A 22,132-nucleotide genomic window follows, 5' to 3' on the forward strand; every position below is an offset into this window, starting at 1 on the left:
TGTTTTTAGTGAATCGCGCTATTTTTTTTCCGGGCTAGTTTAGAGACCCTTGCTTGAAATAGGCAAGAGATGTTTATAAGTAAAGGTGAATTTTTTATTTAAGAAACTTGAAATATTAGCTCGTTAGCATTACGGCTTTTTAATGTATACATACTACATGACTGTGTATTAAAAGATAAATGTTGAAAAGTTTTTGCACATGATAATCATGCATGGTTTTGTAGGAAGTCAGTATTGGTGTAGTATTGACATAAAATTTAATACAGACTACGTGTTTTCCGTGGTATATTGTAGATAAATTTAGTAAACAGAGTTTGTATAGAAAAATAGGTTTTATTATATGTTGTATTATATAGTGTTCGTTATATTGGATTTTAGATAGCGGAAAAAATGGAGTTTAGAGTGAACTTTGATGTTGTGTATTGTATGTTTACTAGTTTATGTACATTTTAGTTTAGGCCACTGGTAATCATTCAGGATGAATTACATAGGATTATAATTGATGGTAAAAAAAGAAGAATTTGTCAAAAAAGTATAATGACAAATAGCTGAGTAAAATAAATAAATAGTAATAATAATAATAAAATACACATTGATAAATTATATGTTTGTAGTACCCGACACGTTATATAAGCGATAAATAGAACAGACAGATCAACAGACTTTTTCATTAACAATAGGTCCAAATGAGTTTGTGTGTGAACAAATTGTACAGTGACAAAAGGACAAATTAGCTCATGTATTTAAAATAAATGAATTCGGTAATGAAATATATACAATTTGATTTTTCATGTATGAAGTACCCAATATGTTATGCCAATTAAATAGAAAATGGTTATTTTTATCATAAACGTACAATCATGCATAGCTACAGAAATATAACACAACAGGATGAAATCAGATTATTGAGTTTCACCTGTAAAAGAAATGTCAAAACTTATGACAGTAAAAATGAATGAATATGGAAGATAAATCGCATATATATATCAAAGGACCTTTCTGAGATTAATGATATGTATGCAGTTGTTTTATATTGCAAAACGAACAGTCTACGCGTTTTTAAAATTAAATAGGTGAATGTAATACGACATTCCGCTAGATACATGTATAAAATCAATGATTAAATTCACAATAATTGTGCAAATTTTAAAGCAAATCAAAATAATTTTAAAATTTACATTTCACAATTAAGAAATTATTACTAACTAAATTTTAAGACAGTACATAACTATTACAAGATGAAATAATCTTTAAAAATTTAAAAGATAAAGACAGTTTTGAAATAAAGGGATGTAAAATACAAAAATGCCTTACATTTTTTCTTTTCTTGTTGCAATAAAAAAATAAGAAGATAACCCTTAAATTTGGCGCTTAAACTCTTTGTTTTTTATGATGAAGTACTTGAAATAATAAACAAAATTATAAGAAAACGAAAAGTAAAATAAACGTAAAATGTTATAAACTTTAAGATTTATTAGTTTTTTAGCCATTTGCAATAAACGTGGTGGCAAATAATTCGTAAAATCATTCGTTAAGTGTATAAATATGCCCCGTAGCCAGCCTTACCTGGATTTCACGGTGACTGCCGGTGATTCACCGCGATCCATCGCAATTCATCGCGACCCGCTGTGATTTTTCATCGCGAGTCGCCGTGGACACTTTATCTATAATTGATTGCAGGGTCTTACAAAATCATCGCGATTTATCACAGTATTCAGTAGTGATTCAATGAGAAAAATCATCGCGATTTTCCACTCAGGGTAAATATTTGTGCCGGTGGTAACGCGAAAAAAGCAAAATCCGCGAGCCAGGGACTGTATCACCGGTTTAAAATGTAAACAGGCGAGTAAAAGTTATATTTTACGTTAGATTTTCGTTGATATCTATTATTTCAAAAATTGGAGGATGTAGTGCCGCGTAAGAACATTATTACTACAGGTTGACTGTAGTTCCGTTAAGATATTGCCAAGAGCTTTTTTCTGAATGTTTGTAAATTTTAACATCCGTATGCATTCATGCTAAATTGCGTTGCATAGACGCTCCATATGAATATTATCGCGCTTGCAAATGGTCTAAATGTGTATGGTATGCACATAGACAAGTATTAGTATCAATAAAATGTCGTGTAAATGAATACACCAGCATTTTGAAAAGTGGTGGCGCTTTCACATCATTGGTGGCGCTAGTAGTGGTGGTGCTGTGACGGATGGCTAGCGTTGTCTGGCAACAAATAAGTAGGGGTTTTTTTTTCATAACAAATAAAGTATAATTACAAGGAATGGTCATTTGCCAATTCAAGGATAACATGGTGTAATAGCCACATTTCGTATCTTGTAACTAGATGGTAATATTTAAAAGAAATTTGGTGACTTTAAAGACATTCTAAATTGAAAACTTTTCACCGAGAGATTTTTCAAATTTTATCATTTTTGGGGAGATAATCGGTATTGAAGTCAACATTGATGCCTAAGGGAAATATATAATTTCTTTGATTATGAGAATCTGAACTTGAGTTTTGAGAAAATTTTGCGGTAGAAAGCTGCATTATATGTTTCTGATACAAATATCAAAAAGAAATCTAAAATTCCCCGAAGGGAAGAGGAGAAAATCTTTTTTTCCTGTTTTCAAGGATAACTCATGAAAAACTAAAATCATCAGGGGAGGTAATCTAAAAGAATTTTTTGAGAACTTCTGCCACTATATAACTTGTCAATATGCATCTTATTTCTATCGTTTGACATTTTTAAAGCTTAGATTATCAAGTTGTATACGCTTTTGGTCACATTTAGGCCTATTACACCATGTTATCCTTAAATCTAATGTTAAAGAATGTATGTAAATAATGATTGAACGACTTATTTTTTAATGAATTTATAACATTTTTATATATTCAAGTATCATGCAGACACTGTTTATCCGTTGCAGACTGAACGCCTCGAGCGAAAATGGAAAATTGAATCTCTCCTAAAAACTGGAAAGAATAATAACATCTTGCCAGGTATTTGTCTCCGAAGAAATTAATTCAAATAAACACAATTATCTTACTAAAGGCAAGTTCTCCAAAATTCCATCACTCAAAAACGTTGAAAGATGGCTAAATTTGTTCACAGATCAAAAATAGGTCATAAGGCTGTAATCACATTTCAAATAAAAACAAAACCTTTTGACAAGTCAGTCCGTTTCAAATCAAGAAGGCATTTCAAGATATGAAACGATTCTAATCATGACAATGAATATGGAGAGGTACTTGAAAACATTAGTTAAATGGAGGAATGTGACACTTAATTGTATTAATTTGGAGCACGTGAAAACTTATCTGCCTAATTAATGACAGAGTTGATTGATTCCTTTCTTTTTAATAAAGGGAAAACCATTTCAGAAGTATTAATAGATGTTCTCAAAACATATGAAAAAAATGTAAAAATTGAATTTCTGTCAGTACACCAAAAATCTACATGCTGATGTTACATGTATGTTGTTTCTAGATGTAATAAAGTTATGCAATGCAGATGGAGTTTAGCAGGTTAGATATGTATAACGATACATTTCTCGGCGGAAATGGCAATATGATATATTATGTGGCGGGCACTTTTATTTCGGAAATACTTGGCTACGAAATGTTTTCTTTTCTGTGTGTTTTTATTGATTGAAGATTTGTTGTTTATATATGAGATATAACATTTCAATTTGTTAAGACCTTTAACAAAATAGACGTGTAAGATGGTAGCCACAATTGAACAGAAAATGCATTCCATAACCACAGCACCACCACTATTGTATATCGCCAACACTGATGCAATAGCACCACCACTTATATTTTTAAGGGAATTTTTCATTACTGCTGATGTTTGCCTGTGTAAGTATTACATATGTATCCCAGTTGCATGCGTGATAATGCAAGACTAGTGTGTCTATGCTTCAAATTACAGCTCGAATACACACAGATATCAAAATGTGTAATTGTGCGAATCAGGAGAAAAGCTCTTGACACCACAATTTTCAAGATATTTTAATGAAATTGCTCTTATCCTGTAGTAAAAGTGTTCTTACACAACGCTATATTATCTGACTTTTTAAATAAATTTTATAAATATAAGATAGAATGTTAACATTTACGGTTTGAAAATGGTGATAGCTGCACCATGGAAATGTCGATAGCTTTTTTTCTTATCACCCTATTTTGTAGTGGCGCTAGGGTTTAGTAGCCGTGTTTTATCTTGAGCCATTTTACATTCCTTTTAGTTGAAAGTGCGGAGCACTTTGGTGTTTGTTGTTGTTGTTGTTGTTATTTTTTTTTTTTCCATCACTTATAAATCAAATTTATTCTAAGTGGCAACTGTACAGTTAATATGTTTGCAATGTTCAATTCATTGATTGTATATTTAAGAGACGACATTATAGTATATAACTTCTATCGTATACTTATATCATCTAATTCTGTGCTCTGTATTTGACCTAAAATGATGAAATACCGGTAGGACACGTATCATATACATGTATATATAATCTCGTAAATATCTAACTTCATAAAATGAATATAGTTGCGGATTCAGTATTTGAAATGACCAGGTGTATTTTAACTGAAAAAGATGAGGATGATGTATTTTTTATAATGTCACACACGGCAATTAGTCCTCGTCTCCATCCCCTGGTTTTTGCCTAATCTGTGGACGGATAATTATAACAATATGGAAATCATTTCTTGAATGATTCTAAATAATTAAATTAGTTAAACCCAATAACTGTTTACAATGTTGGCGATAACGGTTAAGAGGATTGCTAAATGAAAGGCAACAGGCAAAGTCTTTGAATTTGTATCTCCCGACGAATGGGAATTTCGCCCGTGAAAGCTCATTCATTCTCTGCAAAAAGGCACTTATATTTCAAAACGGATGCAAGTTTAGTCCCAATGCTTCATTCCTTATTGCAGCTACTCTATTTCGACGAAACAGAGCTTACATATTTTTAACAACAGCATCTCAGAAGTTCTACAGTAAAACACGCTTTATATCTTAAGTAATTGTGTCACAATCAGTTTGACCCAAGCCTTAACCTATGTACCTATTTAAGTGTAAGATTTATGTCCCTTTTCCATCCTTACTGAAGTTACTAACTAACATATCTTAACCTCCACGAAAGCTACCTATAACACCTTATTTGGTCACAATTATTCATTCTTTTCTGGATTATTGATCGAAAACCATTTTTCTATAATAAGTTACAATGACATTGACTGTAACTAAAACGTTAGTCTACTTACCTTATTCTTAATCGAAGTTACTGGGAGAGGAAAATATATTTTTTTTATTTTTGATACCATTTTAAATCGTGACCTTAACTTAATGCCAACTTCCTTGAATCCAAATTTGGTCGTAATATCGTATTTATTACTGAGGTTATTAAGAAAGCTATATATGTGCTAAGCTTGGTCACAATATCCCATAGCAAAATAGACCAGTGCCATTTGCAAAAAAAATACCATACTAGTATATAGTAATCTAAATTCATTTCAAACAATTTCACTGAAATTTGTAGATCAAGTTTTCAAATAACAGTCAATCTTATTCACATGTTTTATTGAAATCCTTAAAACCATGTCTGGGATAAGACTCGAAAAGGGCGGAAAATTGAGTAAAAACACTATGTCAGATAAATTCAGTTAAAAGACAAATCTTGTCATCCTCAAACAATCTGAATGACACTTGCAGGGCCGCATTTCCATGCAGCATTTAAAATTTCTACCACGTTTTATTGAAGTCCTAGAAACCTGGTCCTAGATATTACTTTCAGTGTAAGACAGCGGTTCCATGCGAATGAATGGCGTAGACTGTAGTTGCAATATAAGTTTTGCAAGAAAAATACAGCTTGATCAAAAGCATTTCAGCTGGGTTTTATTGCCAAATATTACTTCTAAGAATGCTTATGAAAAGTTACCTTCGCATCCAAAAAGTAGAGAAGCTATTCCAAGTGGATCAGTATCCTCCTTTTCGTTCATATTTTCATGTTTGTCTCTGTCTGCTGCATGTCGGCATGCAAGGTGCCTTCCTGCATCCATTTTTCATCAAAGCTTGGTTTAGTCTGTAAATGATTTTAGTATTCAAGTTACACGAAGGGTTTTAACTCAAAAGCACACACACGCACGCACACATGCACACACATACACACCCGAGCACACACGCACAAACACACCCACACACAATGCATGAAAAACAGTAAATGTCAAAAGAGAATTTCTATAATGATCATATGACATCAATATCTGCAAACCATTTGCCATTTAAAAATAACTAATGTAAATGATGCACAGAACGTATTCTTATGGTTGTTATTTTATCCGGAGCAAGGATGTTGTGCCATAACGTTAATAGGGGATCGATCCCTCTTCGGTAACATGCGATATATACGTGCACAAAGCGTCTGAATTCGGATTTTTTGGAAGAATTCACTTTTTCCTTGTGCGTAATAAGCGTCCACATAACTTGTCCGAACCGCAACGTCTTGCACATCAGTACAGATATGGGCAGTATTGTTTTATATTCCAAACTCTACCTTTAAAAGGATACAAATGCATATTGCATATTTCTTGGCAACTGATGGACTGTAACGATTCCCGACTGAGGCATTGCCTTATTTCATTTTATGAAACTGGGAGATAGCCTCAGATAGTTATTCATAATTAGACTATTTCTAGTTTAGAAATAATATAAGGTGAGTGGAAAAGTTTCCATGCTATAGAACTACATGCATTACAATCTGTAATTTCAACACATGTATTTTGTAAACAGAGTAAAAGGTCAAAGCAAACATATTGATATAGCCTCACATCGATTAAATCAAGAAAAATACATTTCATAACTTATTGACAGAAATATAATTGATGCAATCTCCAATTACGTTTTAGAATATACTATGTATTGATTTTTGTGATAAGATAATGCAGTTATTTCTATAAATTTCAGTAACTTTAAGACTCTTTGTTTTCCTTGTCTTTGATTTTAAACTGATTTTAAGCTGACCTAAAGACATTAGAATTTTTATCATACTATGGTTCCAGATGGATTAAAGCAGTCAACAAACAAGTTTGATTAACTTTCTGTGCTTTATTTAAGAGTATAATAGCAAGGACAGGAAATTTTGTTTCAGTTTTTAGATTCGTGTGTATTGTGTTTTTGTTTGTTGTTGTTGCTGTTGCTGTTGTTGTTTTTGTTTTTTTGTTGTTTGTTTTTTGTTTTGTTTTTGTTTTGTTTTTTTTTCGTTTTACCTTACAGAAAATAAACAAATGGCCACTAGTCGTAGTTTTAACTAATGTCAAAATTGATATCGGTGGCCTCCAGAGCACGTAGTATATAACAAAGCAATTGCTTAAACAATAAACAATAGGTCCTTAACATGTAACCAATCCTTTATAAAACGTTCAAGTACCGAAATGTCAAACGTACCGAAATGTCAAACGTCGAGAATAAGACAAATGATCTAAAACGCTTACATCGACTGGATACATAGGACATTTCTGCTTTATATTTTATGTTTTGTAAGCGAATTATTCACACTCGTTCAGATAAAATGCTTAAGGATCTGTTGATATCCTGTCATCGTGTAGTGGATATACCAAAATACATTAAATGATTTACTTCTATTTATTGCAAATCAAGCAGCAAATGTAGATACCAGCAGTTCTGAAACAGTACCTTTTCTCCTTTTTTCTGTTTCTGAGACCAGGGGTTTGTCTCGATCTAATTTTAACAATGCCCTTTAACTTTCAGAGATCTATTCTCAATAAAAGTTTGCTGGGCTATAAACGTGATATAAATCTGTGAATATTTTCCCTGATGTCATGAAATAACAACTGGGCTTAACGTTTGACTTTTGACCGCAAAACAGTCAAAAGATGCATATTATTAAGCCTTCCTATGAATAGTTAAAATAGGTTCTTGAAAACGGTCATAGCAACTGTTGTTTAGAGACCAGTTCACAGTCTCTCATGCACCATAGTCACATGGTCATGGGTAACCGGAAGATCCGTGGTTTATCCCGTCGAATTTATACAGCAACATCATTTTTTCTGATGAAAAGTTTCTGATGGATCTTCATACTTCACAAAATATCGAGATAATCCATTGAAAGTGACACGTATTAGTACTTGAAAACATTATAGTTAAATATGAAGCTAGAAATAAGCTTAGGTAGATAATAACAAGATCAATAAATAGCTGGACCAGGTGCTATTATTTGCCGTAATGAAACACCAGTCTCATAACACATGTAGAAAAAGCTGTGCTATTATGACCGGACGGCAGACCCTGTTCGTAAATAAACCTCTTAATAAATTATCCGTAAATGTTGTATTTTTGATAGGCTTATTTTTCTTTTCTCATGAACCTTTCGAAATTATTCAATGAAATATAATGTTTTGCTTAGGTTGTTAATCAGAGCAGAACCGATGAGAATTATCATAACATGATTTTAATATTTTACTCTACTTTAAATTAGATAAATACCTTAATCAAGAAATCGAATAGATATAAGATAAAAAAAAAAAGAATCCAACCAATCACAATAGCAAAGGCTATATTATTCATATTCAGTTAAATATATTTACTTATGTTATAATATATTTTATATTGTTTTGAAATTGGTAATCTAAAACTATCAAAATACGAGTAGATATTAAACGGAAAACGACTACTGCTACATCTTTGTACTAAACTATGGGTTTCTTTTTTATGATACACAATTATTTTGTATAGCATAAATATCCTAATCATATTGAGAATAAACGGTGTCTCCACTTTTGCCTCAAACTGGGAAAAAATGTGATAATTATGCAGCTACTAATTGTTATATTAATTGAAATCCAAATACCTTCAAATTCTTGTTTCTATTCCATATAGTCCTTTTCTTACATAGCTAAGTATTAAGAATAGCCGACCAGTTATAGCTTCGCTTTGACACGTATATATTAACACTCATGATAGAAATGTCAAAATAACAAAGCTAAAATACACTGTTATTCACAGTACATGAAGTGAGTACATGAAGTGAGTGTTACAATAAATGCGCCAGTATGCAGGTTTTACACTAATACGCTGACTCGGACTATTTAAACTCATTTGAGCTGCACCATGAGTAAACCAACATGGTGCGTTTGCGGCCAGCATGAATCCATGTTGGTGTGTTCAATTTCAAAGCCTATTGCTATTAGAAACCGTTAGCGAGTAGCATGGTCCTGACCAGACTGCGCGGATCAATGCTGGTCGCAAACACTCTCTGTTGGTAACCTCATGGTGCGGCTCATTTATTTTATTTCATGCTGACAATGATTAGGCTGATGTGATATCGAATAAAAATGTTGACTATTAAAAGTCAAATGCAGTAGAGCCTAAATGCTACATAGAGCATTTCTGCCTCCAGTATTATTTTATGTATGAAGGACAATACTGCTGTATTGAAAATTATACTTTCTGTAGTCTGTTGAAATATAAAGGTCAATTATATTTAAAATGTCACTGTTAAAAGCATTGGGATTTTCATAATATAATTTCACTGGTACGGAACTGTACTTGGCAAAACATGTGAATATCATACATATTTTCATTTAATAGATAAAACATTAACATACTATTAGCATAGGAATAACAATATCCGTATAAGAAAAATGGATAAGTACATAGTAAACATGTTGAATAAATATAACATGCATGACAATGCCAGTAATAATATAATAATAATACCTTAATGCTTTTATCTACTATTATAATACATATATCATACTTAATATGTTTTCGGCATTTGAATGTACACTATTATCGCAATTAAACACAACTGCAAAATTTGTATAATATTGCACATAATCAGTAATTATTAATACTGAAACCAATTACCATAAAGTTTAAAACGTGCACTTGTAACTGATTAAACATCTTCGCAAATAAATAATCTGACTAACCGAGTATCAGTTTATTACCTTTAGCCTGCAGGCGGCAAGTGTTTTTGCCTTTAGGACCAGTACAGACCAAGATCAGCCAAGTGTGCAGGCTGATCATGGCCTTCACTGTTCGCTATTCAGTCAGTGAATTTTATCGAACATCCTTTCGAATAATGAATGGTACTGCCTAAATTGAATGATGGACCATTCCATTTTAGAAATTTAGCAAGGTAAAAGTTAATACTACTTCAATTTCTGCTGTAATCCCCGACTGGATGCGCTGTGTGACGCTTATTGGCTTAACAGGTGAAATATTTCAACAATCGAAATTAATATTGATTTGAATAGAATTGCTGCGAGCTTCAGGTATACACTTCAATAACTACATTAAGAAGATTACTAGAAATGTAGGTTTCGGGAAAATGTCATTATATCTTACATATTAAATGGTTTCAAAGTAAATGATCAAAGGAATATGAAACGATTGATAATCCGTTTTAACAATCTTGCGAATTAAGAACAGAATATAAGTTACATGTACATTCAAAATAGTCTTTATTATCTCCCTGGCCGAGTGGCTAAGGTTGCTGACTTCGAATCACTTGCCCCTCACCGCTGTGGGTTCGAGTTGAATTATTCAATTGAGGAAGCCATCCAGCTGGCTAAAGAAAGGTCGGTGGTTCTACCCAGGTGTCCATCCGTGATGAAATAATGCACGGAGGGGAACCTAGCTTCTTCCTCAACTATTTAAGTTGAAAAGTCGTCCTATGACCTAAAAGTGCGTGCGTGTGACGTTAAACCCAACCAAAAAGATATCTAGATTATAAGTTGAAAGCACAAAGCTGTACATGCGCGGTTATATTTATATTGCTTATTAGGCAAACAAAAAGACGAAAAGTTAAATCTGAAAAGAATCTGTGGTACCGATACGAAATGTTCACTGTATATCCGGGCAGATCAGGAAGCATTTTTATGAAACTTGTTTTTCAGACTCTCTTGATTCTTTAGGTAGTTTTGCACGTTTTGTGCGAAGTTAACTGATGTAATAGCGTAACGTTATTTATCGGGATAACGTAGAATAAATCTTCTTGTCGGTATAAAGATATGAAAATCGTTTTATGCATTTATGGTAGCCCGTGGGTAAATTTATTTAAATGACAACGTTACCACCTTTCTTAAGATAAGATATGATACCAAAACGTTCAACATGTATAATGATTCCAAATAATGTCTTCAAATCAGGATGTAATGTGTGGGTCACTGCATGGCTCAGTTTCCTGCAAAGACTTGAATTTCATTTTATTTCAAGTTATTCTATTTATGCAGAGGACGTTGGTCAAAATTATTACTTCTGATTAGACAATCTACTTAAATGAAACCTATAGGCGCTAGCGATTGTGCTGTATAAGAAAAGATTATACTCATTTTGGGTCACCATAAATGTCGCGCATTCAGCCATATATCTAAAGAGGCATTTATCTCAAAACTCGGAATTCTATCTCCCGACAGTGGTAAGGGGAGTCTTGAAATGACAAAAAGAGAATCGCAGTATAACACCTGAGTAGTAAAGGGTAATGCAATCAAGTCTTTCTCTCATACATAGACTGTACCCTCTGGAACAATAAGATATTTGTGATGTTTGATGGATGCTCCCCGAAATATGATTATTATAATATTATATCAAAAGAAAATGACGCATAAAGTCTACCAACTTTGAATAATCAAAGGGCAATATCTCATTGAAAAGCATTCAATCGGAACATGAAGATAATGCGCACCTCCTTTTGAGAGTGAAGCATCATATGCATTTTTTGTGGTTGCTGAGAAATACCCCTGACTAATGGCGCTATAATTTACTAATAATGAATAATCAAATGGCAATAAACCGACTGGAACATGAAGATAGTATGCACAAGCCCCATTTGGATATAAGTTTCCTGTGAAATTTCGATGAATTTTAGCCCGCTGTTGCTGAGAAATCCGTAGGAAAAGAAATGGTATTAGTCTATAACATTTAGAGTATAATAATGTTAAATAATCAATTGAAAAAATATTCGGCCGGAACAAGAAGACTATATCCACTTGAGTGTAAAACTTTAAATGAAGTGGTTGCTGAGAAATACTCCTGACAAGAAATGGTACTATAGTATACTATGGGAACAAACTCGGTGAAAAATCATCCGACCTGAACAGGAAATAATATGTGCATCTCCGCTTGGGATTAAAGCTTCCTGTGAGGTTTTGGTGAATTCCAACCAACGGTTGCTAATTAAAAAAAAATTATAATTCTCTGTTTAACTAACTGTCATCTTATAATAGTTACTGAAATGCATTGTAAGCTAATGATGTTATTCCGGGAACTTTTAACTTCTGTCTTGCTGTTGTCATGTTACCATTCCAGAGAACCACAATGTAAATATGGAGGTTATTTCGCCTTTTGCGTTATCCTTGATAATACATACATGCTAATGGCAGCAAGCTGTTGATGATTTTATACGTTTTCTTTGATTAGTTGTTAATTATTGTATCCATTATAATGGAATGTACTAAAAAATTTAATTTAATCGATATATCTGCTTGCCTGACTATCTGTCTGCCTGCAAGCCTCTCTGTCCTCCTATTTGTATGTCTCGGTGGAAGTGGAAGAAACAGAGCCAGTAAACTATTTAGAATATATCCTGACCTATGTGTTAGATGAGCAGTTATTAATGTGTTGGATTTCTAGTCGAATACTTGTTGATGATTTCTGTCAACTTTGTATCAATAACCATAAAAAGGTAAAAATAGATTAGAACATATTTGCTGATCGTATCTAAAAACTTTCCCGGTACACTCAATAAATATTGCCAATTTTCAATCAAATCGAGCCGACAACATTTTTATCTTTGAGCTGTTGTAAGAGCAGTGGTGTTTCTAGTATTTCCATTGTACGTCATGGTAGAACAGAGAGTTCTTTGAAGCATTGATCTCATCGAAAAGGCGTTATTATAGACCAAACTGTCATTAAAGCGTTGTATTTACAGGAAACTTCATCAGGGATCATTAATCAGAGATGGTATAATAACCCTCAAATCCTGTCTTTTAAATGCATATGTGTTGTAGATCCGAACATGCGATATGGACGTCCTAGTGTGTAACATATACAAACCGGCTACCTATTTCAGCCGGGAAACAAATGTGAGATGTACTCCTTGGCAACAATAAACTTTAATAATACTGACCTGAATGTATGCAAATGTTAACATCTGCAAAGTAAAATTTTGCATTGATTGGTGTGCTTTCAACATGACATGAACTGGTGTTAATGATAGGTTTATCGTTGAAACCTAACCGTATGACCGCAATCCTAGCGATGACTTTATCGGATATTTTGGATTTTGCCAACATCACATGCAGTTGTAGACGTGATATGACGAATTTGATACTGTTTGAACTACAGAGGCTGTTGACCCGTTTTAAATTTACCAATCTACTTCAATTCGTTTCAAGTGTCATTTGATTATTCCTGTAGGTGTCACATAAACGTTTCACCTTCATACCCATTAACGACATACCTTTTACAAAGGTATTTTCTCCTATTCAGCAAACTGTCAGCCTCCTTGTCGTTGATTTTTTTATATTGCAATAGAAGTGCGCTATAACGATATGTACATTACACATGCCAGTGAAATTAAAAGAGAAACCCTCAAGGGTGATTCCAATTGATCACCACACTAGCGAAGGAAAGGTAGTTCCGGTCCTTGTTTGCATGAAATATTCGGAATAGTGCACCAATTACATTATTATAAGGACGCCATCCGTGTTATTCATATTTCTTTGAACCAGTTAACATATTTCTAACAAATAATTCACAAATCATGCGTTAATTGTTGTCAAGGTAAAGTGCCTTACAATATGGTTTTCGATATTTTACCTGTTAGTCGATCAACTAGTCCCTAATAAGTAGTTCTCGGTTATTTTTGCAGTTGAACAGTAAGTTCACTAAAACATTATAACTTTATTTAAGCTAGGAACAAAATATTTTTCATTTGTTCGATACTTTACACTCCAGTTAGATAAAACATTTCGGATACAATTGCAAATCAATGTATACCTTATAAATATTTCCTTTATATTTTCTTTAGCAAAATACATTATATAAAATGAGAGAAAAGAATACCCTTAACGAAAAGCAAACAATACACCTTTAAACCTTTCAACAATATTTAGGATTTTATTATATATAGCAAGCCTACGACTATTAACAAAAACATACATTGATAAAATTCATAGAACGATATCATTGGTTGAAAATATCAATCCTGCCAAACGGGGACTCGAACAAAAGGCATCGAACAAATGGAAAATGGTTGATTCTCTACTATCTTCAGGATTTTTTTGTATGGTCATTGATAATCTTCGTCAATTTTGCCTGTGCTACTGCTTGATTACAGCGTAGATTTCAGATCGCGGCGTCGATTTATAGATATATTTTGTAGTTTTAGAAACCAATTCTTATACTCTATGATTACTGACGCATAATTTGATCTTTAATTATCAAATAGTAACACAGAGATATGGTTTTAACATGACAGTCTCAGTAACAAAAATTCGTCTTATCATTCTATCAACACATCAATATTTTGGTAATGTTATAATACACGCCAAGGCAAATGAGTGTAAAAATATGGAAAGTGTTGTAAAAGCAAAGCATTGCGATAACTCGTAATTACTGCAATGTTTTGAAGTTTGTATCTTTCAATAAGCAATGTCAAGTTTGCATTAATTTTCTTGATGTTGCGTGACGAATCTTCCTTGTCTCTATTCATAACTAGATTTCAAAACAAGGAAACAAACAATACAAAACATTGAATGTAGTTTGAGCCTTTCTATTGTGTTAATTGTGAAAAAAGGTCTCTTATACTTGTCATAATGTTACAAAATATATTCAATTTTTGGGACGTTCCTTTTAAGACAAAAAGTGTTTCAACGTTTCAGTCATTTTTACATAATACGGATTAGTAAACACATCTAAAATTTAAGTGGTTCAATCTACTACAAGGACAAGAAAGTACTTTTCTATTTTCCTAAGTTCCGCGAAGAAGAAGTTCTGAACAATGCTCGTTGTGATCATTCTTGTAGCTAGTGGGATTTTCCATTCTGCATTTTCTCGCCCGACTTGTCAAAGTGCTTTTGATTATAAGCGTCACGTGCTAAGAAAACTAGTTGAGTTCATGGATGCAATATCCAGTACTAAAGATGGCACTGAAGGTAAAGTAACCTTTAAATATGTACTTACTTGTTTGGTACTCCTTCCTTTTCGGAATTAAAATTTAATAACAGTCTATTGTATTTACTTGTCAGCGAGTTACTTTACATATTACTGGTTACATATTTCAGGTACAGAGTCTAGTGATACAACGTGTCCAGACATGTGGGTGACTTTCCAAGGGTCATGTTACCTCTTCGCAAATCAAAGGGTGATTTATTCGGAAGCAGAGGTAAGGCCTTTCTTGGTTTTATTGTTCAAGATCGTGATTTTCTATTCTTAGTCCGAAGGCAACAGGAGAGCACCATTTGCAGTGTACTAATAATCTGTATGTGTTCACATAATAAATCATAATGCGTCAGGCATCCGTTCGCACCATATGTGTGATCAAGTACGAATAATCTTTCTTATATAACTTGAATACTTTTTAAACTAAATGTCCTTTTCAAAGTAGATTAAACTACTGACTTCGATATTTGAACATAAGATTTCGTCTCGTATGTCAGAACCTAGAAGCCCTTTGTTGGATTGAGATATTTTCATACCACATAGATCACATTAATTAGTAAAAAATCTCCTGGTGACAATTTAGAGAAATATAACGATCCTGTTTTGTGATCTATGAAACAAAATAACGCTTCTGAAGCTACTGAAAAGATGGTTCAGCACATGTTCTTAACATTTACTTCCAGAGAAATAAAACTGGTAATAAACCAAAGAACATTGTGGCTAAAACATTTAATGTATTGCATCTTTGTAAACTGTTTTCGTTATTACAAACATAAACGAAAGTCTAAATTAAGAAATATTTTCACATTGTGTACAGCGATTTTGCCAACAACACGAATCCCACTTGGTGCACGTGGACAATGTACATGAAAACAATTTTCTTCAAGACATGATGCGCAATCGCTTGAGAGGTATCTTTTACCATTGTGAATACTGTTATTATAAAGCGCCGGAGGTAATAAAAATCAGACTATAAGGACATTTCTCTTGCATGTGCGGATTAAAATATATCCCTAAGTTGAGGGTAAATGTTTAAGATGTAACGAGGTTCTGCCCAATATTCATATCTGTAAATATAACCATTGTTTCCTTGTTTAACGTATTCTTTAATTTATTATCAGAAAAGGAATTTAAATGGTCGTTAAATAGGATTAAGGAAAGGTTGGTACTGTTTAGTTTATCAGCTTGAACTTTTCTGCTTAATGGTTCTAATACTCCCGCTTTCGTAGCTTTGGGTATTGTATAATCACCCCATGGATATAGTGCCTGCTTTTTAATTTTGTCTTTGCAGTTCCTGTGATATGCAGGTTCCATAGCCTCAGATCCCCTGTTTAAATTCCGGTTTGTTTAGTTCTACCAATTCGTTTCTCGTTCAGGACAAACCCATTATTTTAACTGGTTTAAATATATATTTATATCTACATGTATTTATAATGGTTTATTACATATAAAATATGAAGGTAATTTACCAAGCATTTTCGATGGACTTTAAAACTCTTTCATCTTTTCTTTCGGTGAAGTATCCCCATATTAATGCTTTATTTATCGAAATGTAAATTAGAATGTCTGCTACTCACCTGAACCTTGTATGGTCACATTTAGTATCATGGAGACGGTATAGATAACGTAAAATCTCTATAGGGGCCTCCATTTTAAAAACTAATCATGTGATGAACATGGTTATGAATATTTCAATAAATCTTATCTAAAACAGATACACATTTCATCAAATAATGATAGGAAGGAAAACGTTTAAACCGAAGGAAAACTTAATTGTCCCTTTTTAAGGCCTCATCTAGACTTTTGAGTTTTGTATTCACCTAGGCTGAAAAGAAGAGACAACAAGAAACGTTATTTTAGGTATGATTCCATATTGTACTAAGTAATGCCTACGGATTTGTTAAGCGGGAAAATTTTTCTTGTTCGCCATACTATTTATTATGTGTTAAACTTACTATAATTTCTGATTAAAAGAAAACAATTGGTGGAGTGGGCTTACGGACAGGGAAATCGAAGGTAAATGGCAATGGGTGGATACAGATAAATCTCCAGATTTTACAGACTGGTATCCAGGTAAACTATCATTGTAACTATACTTTGATACAATGGCTATGATGATATGCCTTAATTACGTTGCTGTTATAAAGATAATATTCTCCAGGCAATAGCGTACGTTCCAAGCCGAGAAATCGCATCATTCTATTATTCACAGCCCATTGGCTGTAATACAAAACATAGATTGTGCATTCTATTATATTCATACTACAGTCTAGAGATTGACGGCCCTCTAGAAGCAGCACTAGTCACATTTTCTGAATAAATGATGAAGTGAATATTACGTGTAATGCTTCTATTACCGAAGTGGATTCGAGTCACACTCAGGGCATTCAATTCTTTATCTAAGGAAGTCATGCAGCTGGCTTGCGGAAGGTCGATACATCTACCTAGGTATCCGCCCGTTGCAGAAATAATGCACGGAAGGAAACCTTAGGTCTTGTTGCACCATAAGAGCTGGAAAGTAGACATATGACCTATAATTGTGTCGGTGCGATGTTAAACCCAACAAAAAACAAATTAACAGACTCGAAAATAATAATGAAATATTTCTCTAAATTTACAACATTTTGTTGTTGTTTTTTTTTTTGCTCATTAGAAGAAGAGGGCTACCTTTTACCCTTCTTTCGACAAATCTATTACTATATAATAAATTATTCTATATATTTTTATTCTGTCAACCGCTAGGATAAGGACTGCACTCTTCAGTAGGCATTATCATTTCTTGAAGTAATTACTAGCAACTTTCTCCTATTTTAAATGAAATGAGTTATATCAAATTAAAGTGTATATATTTTAGGACAGCCAAACAATTCTGGAAATGAAGACTGTGGTGTATTCTGGGCCTCACATTCATTTCATTGGGGAGATTTAGGCTGCACACACAAAGCTGTAGCAATCTGCGAAAAGTGGTAAAGTAAAGAAATCCCATCTCAGGACGCACGATTTTGTTTCTTCATATCTATCGAGATTTTTGTTCTCATTTTTCAGTTGAGAAAAATTACGTCATATTAAGTATTTTCCTAATTATTAGAAAATTTTGATAGCATGTCCATATCATCTGCTCAATTTCTGACCACGGATAACTGTCATACTGGTGATACATGCACTTGCATTTCCGTTGTTTCCATATCAATTTCAGCTCGACTATGGTGAAAGCTTGGAGCTTATCTGAATCATTCGAGTCCGCATCCTGGAAAAACCTGTACTGGGTTCATATGCTACGACATGTTTGCAAAACCTAATTGGGCTCGAACCAACGACCCCCAAATTTAGCAGTCCACACCTTAACTACTAGCCCATCTCTCCCCTGTTGGGACTAGTATATGTTGAAAGGATTCACTTGGCGTGGACGACTGTTGTTAGCGCTATCCTATATATTTTGAACAAATTTTGAGTGAGGTTTGGTGCACCAATAGAATATTGAAACTCTTAAATAATAAAATGTTATATCTAGTTGTTGATGGACGAAAGGTTGTCTCTACTAATTATGTATTGAAATATCAACTTATATAAACGGACCACCAAATATTTATGCTCGAAAGCAGAACGATAGGAACTAGGGGGAAAAGCGTAATCGGCGAGTCTGAAAATGTCATTTACGCAATATAGTTGTAGAATAGAATCACAAAAGCAAAACGATATAGTATTTTCTTTTAACGAATTGTATGTACTTTTTTTCAGAAATATTTTATGCAGGGACATCGTTATTTGACGGAAACATCGGAGAAAGCAACCACGAAGATGTATTACCACGAAGTCTTATATTTTGATGTTGATATTAGTTTCGAATGATTGTTATGTATACACCTTGCAAGATCTAATATTAGTTGATATCAAATATCGGAAAATATTTCAACCATAAAAATTGAAATTATTAAAGACTTACTGAAATTCAAAATGACCCTTTTACCAGAGATGTTTAGCTTGTATTTAGATCTTGAAAACTAAAGCTGCAATTAACATAACCCATGTTATGTCCTTTTATCATGTTGAGTTTAATATTTCCCAATAATTCATTTCCTTTACTTTAACATGTTTTATTCAAAATTTCCAAGTAATTCATTTCCTTTTCACTATTACATGTTTCGTTTCCTTTACTTTATCATGTTAAGTTCAAAATTTCCAAATAATTCCTTTCCTTGAATACTATTACATGTTTATATTCAGTATTTCCAAATAATTCATTTCCTTAACTATTACCTGTTTCATTTCCTTAACAGTTACAATAACGTGAAATATTTAAATGTCCAAATAATTCATTTCCTTTACTTTTACATGTTATAGTCAAAATATCCAAATAATTAGTTTCCTTAACTAACAAAAACAATTGCATTTTATGTATAAATATAATGCAATTAAATGTAAGGATAAATGTAGCAATATATTCATATTAAACATAAACTGTATATTCAGTGTGTTTCTTTTGATTTTTAATAAGAGAGTCTTGCTGAAACTTCCATTCATGATACGGCAGTCCTAGCTGCTGCGAATAACTGCTATATGGTAGCACACATAAACCTGTGATTTCTATATCTTTAAATACAGTATGTTGTTGTGACATTATCCTTTAAAGGGAATTAATCGTTTTCATGTCTCAAAAGCATTAAAGCAGAGAAAATATCTTGAACATCTGAAATATCCTTTGTCCAAATCAATGGCTGTCATTTTGGGTACGATGATATAATTTAATTGCTGTTTTGTTTTTTGGTTTTTTTTTTCCTTTTTTTTTTCTTTTTTGTGTTTTTTTTTCCACAGTACAACATATGAACTCAATTGAAATGAATAAAAACTTAAGTTTGTACTGCACGCACGGTCGGATCTAATTTTTCCTACAATGTAGAACTTGATTTAACTCTGATTTTTTAAAACCGGAATAAATATTAGGCAAATAGAAACATAGGATCGTGAGCTTGATAATTTGCTAGATTGATTTGTAAAACAAATGCATCAACCACAAATTATCATTATTGGAGTCTATGGGAAAGTCACAATTTGATGATATATCCGCGAAGAGGATTGTCTTGCAATGTAGACTACTCACAGTAATAGATTAGCATAGTTATGGTCTATAATATGGTAAAATAAAATGTATAGATCCGTGTGCTTGTGTTTAAGATATTTGACTATGATTAAAGAGATCCGCACATACAAGTTTTATACGAAAATCACACACAATTTTGATAAGGAAGCTAACTATTAAGAAAATTTCTCACAGTCGTAATTAAACGATTAGTTTATGTATTGTGTAATAAAATATACAGGTCCGTGTGCTTGTTTTTGAAACATTTGCCATTGATGATTAAAGTGACCCACACATTACATACTGATTTGGAGACACTTTTTGGAATTATTTAACGTGTCAAACTTATTAATATCAAATTTCATTTCTAGAACGATAGTATTGTTGCCGTTTTAATAATTTTAATCACTGGTTCCCATTAATTCTTACAATGATTTCTGTTTCCTGGTGCTGAGTCCAGGCTTTATCCTACGCCATCCGGATACATGACGTTACACTATTACTTCCAGTCTACCAAACGTGTAGGACTACCTTAATAAGTAAAAACCCAAATTCTTAATTAAAATATAGAAACAAATAATCACACTGAATAAAAATCGGTTTTGATTATTCTAATCGAGTAGATAATTGTTATATTCTGAGATTTTCTTATCAGACACCGTCGTATTTATGACTGAAAAATTGCAGATTGCAGAAAAAAGCGTTAAACTCGAACACACACACACACACGCACATGCACGAAAACACACAAACACATTCTAATAAAGAAACTTACTGCTTTATAAAACTTTCTCCAACACAGGTAATATGTGGTCACAGGTATTAGGACAAAATTGATATATTCTGAATATTTTTCAAAGTAAACAATAGGTGCGTAAAATGTGTAGCCATCATGTTTTATAATTAAACTTGATCCATTGAATATCTGTATGTACGTAACCTTCGTTACGTTTTCACGAATAACAATTTAAAATCAATGTCGCAAGGGCGTCGAGCAACTGTTTACATACATGTATCAAAACAGATAAAAACAAAGTAAGGAGGAAGAAGTGTGAAGGATTAACATGTTTGAAAAGACGACTGCACGAATGATGTTATACCATTGTTTCTCATTTCATCATATCGAACGATTTAGATTAGACAAACATTGATATTAGTGATGTGCATTATTACCTACATTAAGACTTTTGGCGCGGTTCATTCCTGTTCACTCCTGCAGTGTCTTGTTGCCACTGAAGCTGTGGTGCTGTTCCAGCATGAACTCGAAATGATATTCCCCCGGCTGGGTTTTTTTTTGTTCTGATACAGAATGCTGTATTTTTCGTCGCTTCTCATGAACATATATTATCTCTCATGAACAGACCTTGTTTATATGTGCCGGTTTATTTACATGTTTTTATATCAAGATAAAATATATATAAATGAAGCGTAATTTAGGTCTTTAGCACTGGTTTAATCTGTACTGCTGAATATTCAGATGTTTTTAGCTCACATGTCACTTTGTGACAAGGTGAGCTTTTGTGATCGCGCAGCGTCCGTCGTCCGTCCGTGCGTAAACTTTTGCTTGTGACCACTCTAGAGGTCACATTTTTCATGGAATCTTTATGAATGTTGGTCAGAATGTTCATCTTGATGATATCTAAGTCAAGTTTGAAACTGGGTCACGTGCGGTTCAAAACTAGGTCAGTAGGTCTAAAAATAGAAAAACCTTATGACCTCTCTAGAGGCCATACTTTTGAATGGATCTTCATGAAAATTAGTAAGAATGTTCACCTGGATGATATCTAGGTCAAGTTTGAAACTGGGTCACGTGTCATCAATAACTAGGTCAGTAGGTCAAATAATAAAAACCTTGTGACCTCTCTAGAGGCCA

General features: G+C 33.0%; 2 protein-coding genes across 4 annotated transcripts in view; one reads left to right on the top strand and one right to left on the bottom strand.

Annotated features, from left to right (window-relative positions):
• LOC123532803 (uncharacterized) overlaps positions 1-9,166 on the bottom strand; it is a 28,024-nt gene extending 18,858 nt beyond the window's left edge. The window contains exons 1-2 of the mRNA XM_053517214.1: positions 8,863-9,166; positions 5,935-6,078 (exon numbers count right to left, since the gene is read on the bottom strand). Coding sequence (XP_053373189.1) covers positions 5,935-6,055 — 121 coding nt within the window. The 5' untranslated portion in view covers positions 6,056-6,078; positions 8,863-9,166. The remainder of the gene's footprint in view (positions 1-5,934; positions 6,079-8,862) is intronic.
• LOC123532816 (hepatic lectin-like) lies at positions 306-19,607 on the top strand. 3 transcript variants are annotated; one of them, XM_053517217.1, is made up of 6 exons: positions 306-424; positions 15,305-15,405; positions 16,000-16,093; positions 17,157-17,255; positions 18,037-18,153; positions 18,921-19,607. In XM_053517217.1, exons 1-5 carry the CDS (start codon positions 391-393, stop codon positions 18,150-18,152), a joined length of 444 nt encoding a protein of 147 aa, XP_053373192.1. In that variant the 5' UTR covers positions 306-390; the 3' UTR covers position 18,153; positions 18,921-19,607. The 3 variants fall into 3 exon arrangements, with proteins under 3 accessions (XP_053373192.1, XP_053373190.1, XP_053373191.1); XM_053517215.1 differs by lacking the exon at positions 306-424 and adding an exon at positions 14,795-15,175 and having other exon boundaries at positions 18,921-19,605; XM_053517216.1 differs by lacking the exon at positions 306-424 and adding an exon at positions 14,796-15,175 and having other exon boundaries at positions 18,037-18,148; positions 18,921-19,601.
• Positions 19,608-22,132: the final 2,525 nt, after the last annotated feature.

Source organism: Mercenaria mercenaria, chromosome 11 (assembly GCF_021730395.1).
Source record: "Mercenaria mercenaria strain notata chromosome 11, MADL_Memer_1, whole genome shotgun sequence".
Lineage (NCBI taxonomy): Eukaryota > Metazoa > Mollusca > Bivalvia > Venerida > Veneridae > Mercenaria > Mercenaria mercenaria.